Source organism: Lotus japonicus, chromosome 1 (genome assembly GCF_012489685.1).
Source record: "Lotus japonicus ecotype B-129 chromosome 1, LjGifu_v1.2".
NCBI lineage: Eukaryota > Viridiplantae > Streptophyta > Magnoliopsida > Fabales > Fabaceae > Lotus > Lotus japonicus.
Window position 1 is genome coordinate 8,679,453 of NC_080041.1, and position 10,103 is coordinate 8,689,555.

At 33.8% G+C, this 10,103-nt stretch overlaps 1 protein-coding gene across 1 annotated transcript; it reads right to left on the reverse strand.

Annotated features, from left to right (window-relative positions):
* Nucleotides 1–3,968: 3,968 nt before the first annotated feature.
* On the reverse strand, nt 3,969–6,699 carry LOC130716960 (UPF0481 protein At3g47200-like). The gene is made up of 3 exons (XM_057567063.1): nt 6,134–6,699; nt 4,905–5,006; nt 3,969–4,740 (listed from the first exon to the last, which is right to left on the reverse strand). Exons 1-3 carry the CDS (start codon nt 6,677–6,679, stop codon nt 4,096–4,098), a joined length of 1,293 nt encoding a protein of 430 aa, XP_057423046.1. The 5' UTR covers nt 6,680–6,699; the 3' UTR covers nt 3,969–4,095.
* Between the last annotated feature and the right edge of the window lie 3,404 nt (nt 6,700–10,103).

Below are 10,103 nucleotides of genomic sequence, written 5' to 3' on the forward strand. Positions count from 1 at the left end.
TTCTAAATTTGCCCTCTAGGCGGCAGAAACTCTGCTTTTATATATATTATAGATAGATTATAGATAGATAGATTATAGATAGATAGATAGATTATAGATAGATAGATAGATATAGATAGATAGATTTATTACTTATCATTTTATATTATTAATTATGAGGAGGACTCCATTTACTCCAGCAGTAAGTTAAAAAACCTAGTCCAAATCTCGACCCTTATTTTTTACTATGAATTAACGGCTGGGATTTATGCTTGGAAACTGTCACGTGAGGTCGTGACTCACCCACTTCCTTGCTCGTTCTTCTTCTGCTTCTTCCTAAGCTGCAACAGACAACTTGTCGGCGCATACGCGAGCTTCAAACACGGATCCATCGATGCCAGCGGCGAGACGTGGTACGATGAGGTGGTGCCCGTGGAAGAGATCTCTAGCGCTGGATTCGGTTCTCTAGGCCGTGGCCAGAATTTGAATTTTGGGTGGGTTGACCTGGGAAGGAAGCAGCAATCTGTTAAAAGATGGAACATTTATTCTGCAAAATTATTGAAGGACATGGAATTGAATAGAGATGTATCAATTTGGTTTCTCTTAATTTTTTTTTTTTCTATTTCAGGGCCCTGTAATTCAACAAAATCGAGGGATTGAATTGTTGATTTTCTCAAAGCAATGGTTTAATTCAACAACCAGCCCATGATTGAAATTCAACTGTTTTTGTATGATTTTAAGGGATAAAGATATAGTTGAGATGTAGGTGTCGTTGCCCTTGTTACTGCTCTGAAGGATGTTTGTGTCAGTTCCTAGTTTATGTTTTCAGATTTGCTTCAGAGAAGAAGAACGAAGAACAACGAAGTACAAGAGGGTCACGTGACAGTTTCCAAGTATAAATCCCAGCCATTAATTCATAGTAAAAGTAAGGGCTAAGAGCATCTCTAATGGTAGTATCTAATGTTAAATACATACTCATATGAGTACCTATTACCATTGGAGTATAAATTCACTTCCAACATGACAAAGATGAGTATGTGAGAATAGATACTCTACACTAGACTTGAAAAGTGAGCTTGTATTTATTACAAGCAATTACAATTAATATAATTAGAGATAAATAATAAAATATACAAATATGATTTTGATGGTGGGATCCATTATAACAACTTTTAAGAGTTATTGGGTTGAAGTAAAAAGTTAGTAAAATGGTGTAGATAATGTGGCACTATGAGGAATTGTAAAAATAAAATGTAGATATTTTAGTGAGTATGATGAATGTATATGCTCTAAGATTTGGAGTAGATTTTTTAATTTACTCCTGGAGTAAATGGAGTCCTCCTCATTAATTATATTTTATATTTTAGTTTATTTTTTATATTGTTCATTTTGTTTTCTGATTTTCATTTTATTCTGCAAAAGAAAACTAAGTTACCAATGGCTATGATCGTCCCCATGATCGTTAATGACATTACAGACTGTCATGATTGTTCGCAACATTATTGATGACCAAACCAGTCGGCAAGTAATCGATTTTTTTTAAAAGCAGTCGTTAATTGTTAGACCATTTACAATGGTTTGTTTAAATTAAACACTCTTAACACCACTTTTTTTCTTCCCAACACTACACATCATCTTCTCTCTCCAATTCAACACTCTCTCAACAATTACTCACTCCAATGGTTTTCATTCAACACCCTACCCCACCAGTCCACCACTCACCCTATCTCACCACATTTTTATTTCATATTTTTATTTAATTTTATATTTTTGTTTTTATTATTTACATAAAATTACAATTATTGTTTTAAATTGAATTAAAACAATAAACACTTAACAATTTAATTTTTTTTAAATATAGACAATAATTTATTTTATTTCCCTAACTTAAAAATGGAAGACAACAAACTAAGCACACAATAATTTATAGAGGAAAGATAATAAGATGGTGAAAACATTGGGTTTTTTTTTTTCTGTATCCAAATCAAACGAACCAAGTATCTATTTATAGAGGAAAAAAAGTTATGAATTTTGGTTAAAAAAAAATTTCAATTTTTTTTTTCAACAACATAATTCAGTTTAAAATTTTTAAAAACAAAAAATCCGACGGACGAATCAGAAGTCGCCACGCGTCCCAACCCAATCCTCACTCAGATTCTCTCTCCTGCTTTCTCTCTCCTCACGCGCCCTGTCTGCGCGTGTCTCTCACGCGCCTGGCCTCCACCATTCAGAAGCCGCCACGTGGCACTGAGCACCCCTCTCAACTTTGTTGAACACTCTCAACATCTCACTCCTCCACTTCATCCTCAACAAACCTTCAACAACCACTGCAAACCCTCAACAACTCTCAACATCTCTCTCAACTCACCATTGCATATGGTCTTATCGACAAAAGCAATGCTTAAAAAATCGGGCTGATCATTGAACCGGTGTAAGTGCAATGAAATCAAACTAAAATTGATCATAGTTTAGTGTTCAACCGTAAACTAGTCGGCATTGAACCGGTAATAATTACATATGATTTATATAATCAAAATAAAATTGATCACACACAATTATGATATATTAATGACTTTATAAATTTTAACATATTTTTCTTTTATAAATAATATAATATAAAATACACATTAACGTGCATAAATTATTATTATATTTAAATAATATGCATATAGCCATATACTATTAAAAATGGATACTTACGTTACGTATGTGACATGATGGAAAAATTAATTTCCTCAATCATTGTGTACCAATAATAAATATAAAAGTATACCTACGACTTTTTAATGTAACTGACTTATGAGTGAAGGGTAGCGAAACTGTGAAAATATATGTGGTGGTGGTAACCAGTAAGACTGTTTTTAATGATAGTATCTAATATTAAATATATACTCATATGGGTGGTGAGTTTATCTCTGTGGAGGATCTTAGACGTTGTTATGTTTAACTACTATTTGTACCTTTCTCTCCTTTCTTCTCTTACACTATTTGTATTGGGTTGATGCACCCATTGTGCTTCACTTCAATATATTCATTATTGTTTATAAAAAAAAAACATACTCATATGGGTATCTATTATCATTGGAGTACATATTCAATTCCAACATGATAAAGATGAGTATGTAGGAATAAAAACTCTACACTAGACTTGAAAAGTAAGCTTGTATTTATTACAAGCACTTACAATTAATATAATTAGATTGTATAATTAATTAAAATAGAGATGAATAATAAAATATACAAATGTGATGTTTATGGTGAGATTCACTATTGAAACTTTTAAGAGTTGTTGGGTTTGACCGTTGAAGTAAAAAGTTAGTAAAATGGTGTAGATAATATGACATTATGGAGAATTATAAAAAATAAAGTAAATATTTTAGTGAGTATGATGAATGTAAATGCTCTAAGAGCATCTCTAATGCAATGATCTTAGTTCTTATTTTTGAGACTGAAGGGGATGACGTTGAGTTCTTAGTTCTTAAAAATAAGAACTAGGATCTTATATAAGAAGTTTTACTTTTTGAGTTCTTAGCATAAAAAATTATTATTTTTTCTCTCATTCATTTAATTTAAGTATTGAATTAAAAGTTAAATTTAAATCAAAATTATATAGAAATAAAAAATATTAATATAATGGTATTGTGGGACCGGATGATTAGTGTTAAGAACTAAGAATTAAGAATTCATGGTTGGAACAAAATCTGCAAAGAGTTGCTTAAGCACGTGTGGCAGTATAGGCCCACATGAATAATGTTTTGTGGGACCGGATGATTAGTGTTAAGAACTAAGAATTAAGAATTCATGGTTGGAGCAAAATATGTAAAGAGTTGCTTAACATGTGTGGCAGTATGGGCCACATGAATAATGCTAAGAACTAAGAACTAGCATTGGAGATGCTCTAAGGTGATTAAACTGTGAAAGGAAGAATATCAACCTTGGAATATTTAGGAAATCTTGACCATTAGTACATCATTAAGACTAATTTATGTTACTTTATAAGAAAATGTGACCATTAAATATTTTGTAATTTGAATCATTCAAGTATGGTTGTACTCATACAGATTTAATGCTCTCATGTCTTATAATATCAACTTCTTCCTTGAATTACTTAAGGGATTAACCATCATAAAATTGAGCAATAGTGTATACAGTCTGCAGTGTAGTAAGAGCGAAAAGGAAGATGGCGACAACAAGAGAGATGGTAGCCCAAGGATTCCTAAAGTAAGTCTGAATAAGATTAGCGCGCCAGTTGTTCCATGGTTTCTTGCAGTAGTCACTGATATCCTCCAACACCAAATGAATCCAGACTACACGAGAATCCACCCTATCTACGATGATTTCCTTGGATATCGAGTTGAACATTCTTGCAAGAGCTTTATCGCTCCCAAGCCTGTTTATCAGGATCCCTTTTTGCTCGAGGATTGCAATGTCCTTCTCAGTATCGATGATGAAGTCCATGAAGTACACGTACGAGGTTATCTTGTTTCCTGCACCGGGGTGAAGACGCTCAAATGCCATGAGGTTTAGCAGTTTGGACTCCATGGTGTCATCCACCCGCAAGGTTGGGAGAGTAAGAACCCCCCTATGAGAATCAAAGTAAATGTCGTTGAGACTCCCTGTTTGGTTTTTCTCGAATAAGATTCCAGCTTCTCTCAGCTCTACTACCGGTCGTCCGGTCTCACTGAAATAAGGAACATAGGATGAATCCATATTCTCTCCCCCCTCTGCTCCATCTACAACTAATAAATCATAATAAACACTTAATTAAGTTAGTAGGATATTTGTTGGTAGAAGCTAGATCCAATATTTACGCGGGACTCTTTCTCCTTACCCGGCTCTATATTACCGATTTCTGGCACGCCCATATCTACTGCAGCTAATGGAATAGCCATACTCATCTCAAATGTGAGTACTTTTTAAAGGACATCCAGCACATGCATGCATTTACCAAATGATGGGATTGGTTCTTTTCCAAAAGCCAAGGGATAGATGAACCTGGCGATTTTCTCGTTCAACCACTCATCTTCCTGAATGTCATCATCAAGCAAGATGGTAATAATGAAAATTATTTTATAATTTTAATTTGAATATGGAATATAGTTTCTAAATATATTTTTTAAATTTTAGGTTTAAAAAATACAAAATACAAGTTTAATTTGCACTTTTGTTCCCTTCAATATGTGTGATTTTGATTCCCATATTTCTTTTAACTAATTAAATTCATGTACTTTTAAGAATAAGAAAAAATATTTAAAAAAAGAGAATTTGATCTCTTCTTAGTAGTTAACTTTTATATATTATCTTTTTCGATGTATAAAAAAACTTTTATATATTATATATCTTCAAATCTTTTCTATATTCAAATATTTTGGGCTTGGTGATGCATTAACATATAACATAGTTTTGGATGTAGAAACGAAAAAAATGTTGTAAAAAATTACAAATTTGAATCTTATTTCAAGATTTTACTTAGGAAATTAGAGATTGTAGAGTAAAACTTATTTCGAAATTTAATTGAAATAAGAGGTTGTCTAAATGACACATGAGAAAGTTTGAGTTAAATAACCCATCGATGAATTAAGTTTGCTTAAAAATTATAACGATACCAAAATCACACATCTTCTATAGTAATATTTGATAATGATCAAATAAAATATATTAATTTCCAATAAATGACATTTCCTAGTATTCATTTTTTTATCTCAATAAAAAAACAGAATTCTTTTTTTTTTTGAAAATACAAGTATTTATATAGTTAATTGGTTGAAAAAGAGTTGTGAAAATGATACTTATGAATCATGATATAACTCGTGCTGGTTCAAATGACTTTACGTAAAATTTGAGTTAAATCACCTTATTCCTAGGTATGTTGGTTAGAAATTTCATATTTTATCACTTATTTATAAATATTATTGATCCATCTAGAACTATTGTAATAACTACAATATAGCTACATTTTTGACATTTCATTTTGTGGCGTTTTATGACTACCACAAAATGTGTAAAAAAATTAGTTACTTTTCAAAATCGCTAGAAATTGCGGTGTCAAAAAGTATCACTACATCAGTTTAGAGATGACGGGAATATATCTGCACTTGAATTTAGTTACTATTACGACATATGCTTTGGACATAAAAAATTGACAATTATATACCTGGGTTTGGCCAGTCTCAAACTCCAATAGTGTATGAAGAACCTTCATGGGCAGCTGATTCTCAAGCAAGGACATGTCACATTTTAAATTTAACCTGACATAAATGTTGCCAAAGACAGGATCATTATCGGCATAGTCATTGATGTTGTGATTGACTCTAAAAATCTCCAACATGAAACAACCATCAAGAATCATCAGTTGCAAAAACTTGGGCGTGTCCTCCACCCAAATTGGATCAAGTGGCTTGTACGAATTTCTCAACTCTTGCACCACTTGGTCCATGCGTTGGAGAACTGACCCAATGGGCTTTTGGCACCTCTTCAGAAAATAGAGGAGAGCACGGTGCTTGTGCTCTTCCATGGCCTTCAAATGCTCCTCCCCGTGGTGGTAAGGACCAAACGACGCCATTTTGGGTGTGTAGGCCCTTTTGTTCAGCTCCTTGACACATGAGGGTACTTTGTAGATACAATGCCTATCCCAAAGTTCCTTCTCAATTGAAGGATCATGGCTCTTGAGCTCCTCATCTATTTGAATCGCCCACTCCATGTAAAAAATGCTTATTAATTAGCTACGGTAAATGACTACTAGGCTAAGCATTCTGAATCTTATATAGTAATCATATGTGCTTATCCAAAAAACAATTATAGTGATCATGTGTACCTGAAAAGCAAAAGTGAAGTATTCACGAAATCAAGCTGTCAAAAATAAAAATATAAAGTTTTCACGAATCACAATCGAAAGCTAAAAAGGTATGAATGTTTAATTGGAATCTTCTTTTTGTTTTACCAAAGTAATATACATTTATTCCTTCCTTGCGAACTTCTACTTGGTAGCCTGAGCTCTCAAGTCTCACCCCGAGTAATCTCTATCAGAGCATCTTTAATCATGATATTCACTAAAGTATTTACATTTTACTTTTTACAACTCTCAATAATGTCACATCATCTACATCATTTTATTAATTTTTACTCTAACCCAACAACTCTTAAAAGTTTATATAAAAATTTATTTTATTAATTGCAAGTTTTATTTAAACATTTTACATTAAGAAATAATAAATGTAAACACTTTTCATGACTAAATTGAGTATCTACTCTCACATACCCTCACTAGCCATGTTGGTATTAAAAATATGCTCCAATGGTAATAGATATTGGTGGGAGTATGTATTTGACATTGCATACTTCCATTGGAGATGCTCTCAAGCCGGTCCATTTAAAACTCAATTATATAGAAGGGATTATCTTGGTCTTAACACAAGTATTATTTAGGCTTAATTCCACTTTGAGCCCCTGATGTTTCAAAAAGGTGCGGTCTACACTCCCCGTGTATAAAACTTGCGGTCAAGGTCCCTCATGTTTCAAAAACGTGATAACGGTACCCTTCTGTTAGCTTCCGTTAGTTGACCAAACGGAAGTTGCTTCATTAATCCTACGTGGCATTTATTTTTAATTAAGAATTTTTTTCCCCCAAATATTCCCCCCCCCCCCCAATTCGACAAACCCGACTCCCCCCAAATCTAACCCTAATTTCACCCAATTATTAAATTCATTAATTCTGAAAAGCAAATTAGTGACGGAAATAATCCGTCACAAACGAAAATGATGATTACCACTGTTCTTCTTCCTTGTCGTCCTCTACCTGAGCCGCAACCACCCATAAACTCAACCCCAACCCCACCCCAGTAAGTACAACAACCAGAGATGAAGGAGGAAATGTGTGAGAGAAACAGATCGGGAGTCAGGATGAAGAGGAAAGGTGTGAGAGAAACCCACAACGAGATAACCCTAGAGACCAGATCGAGATCCAGAATGAAGGAGGAAAGGTGCGAGCTTTGAAGCATTCGGGTTCTGGACTCTCGCTCTCTGATAATCTTCATGGCGGTTGAGAAAGGACTAGGTCAATCCTCAATTTCGTGCTTCCTTCATGTTCGACAGATAACTGTTCATTGTCCTCGTTCGATGCAGATGAAAAAAGAGCAAAAAATTGCTTCTGGGTTTCTCTAAATTGCAGCTATGTTTCTCTCATTTTTGGATTCTCCATCTTCTGATTCTGGTTCTGGAATTTTGTTATGGATTCTGGGTGGGAAGAAGATGGTGGGATTGAAGATTTTTTTTGGTTACATCTCGTTCTTTTGGTTTGATTCTGTAAATAACAGAGATGATTTTTGTTTTCAGTAAAAGAAGAAAGTTGAAGATGAAGAACAGAGAGGTAGAGGGAAGGTTCTGGAAAAAGAAGAAGCTTGAAGATGGAGAACATAGACTCTTTAGAGAGAATTTTTGCTTTTACTACTCCCATGGCATTCCTCTGTTTCCTTTGTGACGGATTATTTCCGTCATTGATGAATTTAATAATTCTGTTTTTATTAGAAAATGAATGTTTTTATTAATTAAAGGGTGCCTCGTCAGCATTTCCGTTTGGTCAACTAATGGAAGTGGACGGAAGGGCCCAAAGTTAACGTTTCTGTAACGTTAGGGGCCCTGACCGCACATTTTAAATACGGGGGATGTCAATCGCACATTTTAAAAACATCAGGGGCTCAAAGTGGAATTAAGCCTATTATTTATGCGAGTTTTTTTAGTTAGAGAACATTCACATTATGATAAAACTAGTTTTCACAATGAAGATCTTTTCAATCCACAATATTCGAAGCCAAAACATTTGGTTAAAAGTAGAGGAAGGGAGAGGAGGACTTATGAAGGGGCTGGAAGGGAAATGGAGGAGAATTCTTTTAATACTTATCATGTTTGATTAGAGCACGAAAGGGAGGGGAAAACGAGGAAAATTAACTCCTTCCTAATTTGGTTAAGGGAGGGAGGTGCTTTTTCCTGGACCCACTTGTAAAAGACACTATGATGCTCAAGTCATACCAAAGAATATCTAAGTGTAGGAAGAGCAATATAAGAACAAAATGAGTATACTTGATTTACATTAAGAAAACTATATTTATACATGTGGTCGTCCTCATTTGTTCAAATGTTAGGCGTTAACTACTTTGCCTACATGTCATAACCGATTGACCACGTGAGTAATAATTTAACCTTGGTTCGTACTGCTTGATCATAGTTCCAACTAAGGTACTTTAGTCAGTTGATTAGAGAAATGAAAATTTGATCTTCTTTTCAACTGTGATCTGAAGTCATGTCGTGTCTAAGCCAATTGGTCGGATCGTGGCCCGGAACCCGATGGAAGTAATTTTAAAATAAATTTGCTTTTATGGTCCTAACTTTTAAAATACAACCTTGCGTTTCAAAATATTAGGAATGACATGTCGTGTAAACTAATTTCCCTTCAAATCCTAGTTTTCAAAATAATGTAATTTTTAAAAATTTAAGTCAAAATGTGAGTTTAATTTCTAACATGAACTAATCATATATATTATTGGTTCACCTAAGATAATATTAAGGCTTAAATAATCTTTTGGTACTTGAAATTGTAAAGGGAATCAAATCTGGTCGTTGTAAAATTTTCGCATCAAATTGGGTCCCTAAAATTGTTTTTTTAATCTAATTAACTCATTTTACTCCATTTTGACCGGTCAACAGTCTAGTGGCAAGTCTAGTCAGCTAAGGACGGCCACGTGGATTTTTTCACATCAATTTTAGTCCCTTGAAAAGTATTTTAATCAATTTTAGTTTCTGTTCTTCCACCTTCATGTTCTTCCACTTTCACCTTCTTCCTCTTCCTCCATAACTCAAATCACATAAATTCAAAAGGAAGACCAAGGTGAATGTGATAAACATATAGTTTTTTTTTAGGGTTTTGAATTTCTAGGTTTAAGGATTTGAGTTATGGAGAAAGAGGAAGAAGGTGGAAGAGGAAGGTGGAAGAACAAGGACTAAAATTGATTAAAATATTTTTTAATGGACTAAAATTGATGTGAAAAAAGTGCATGTGACCATCCTTAGCTGACTAGGCTTTCCACTGGACCGTTGACTAGTCAAAATTGAGCAAAAGTACTTAATTAGAT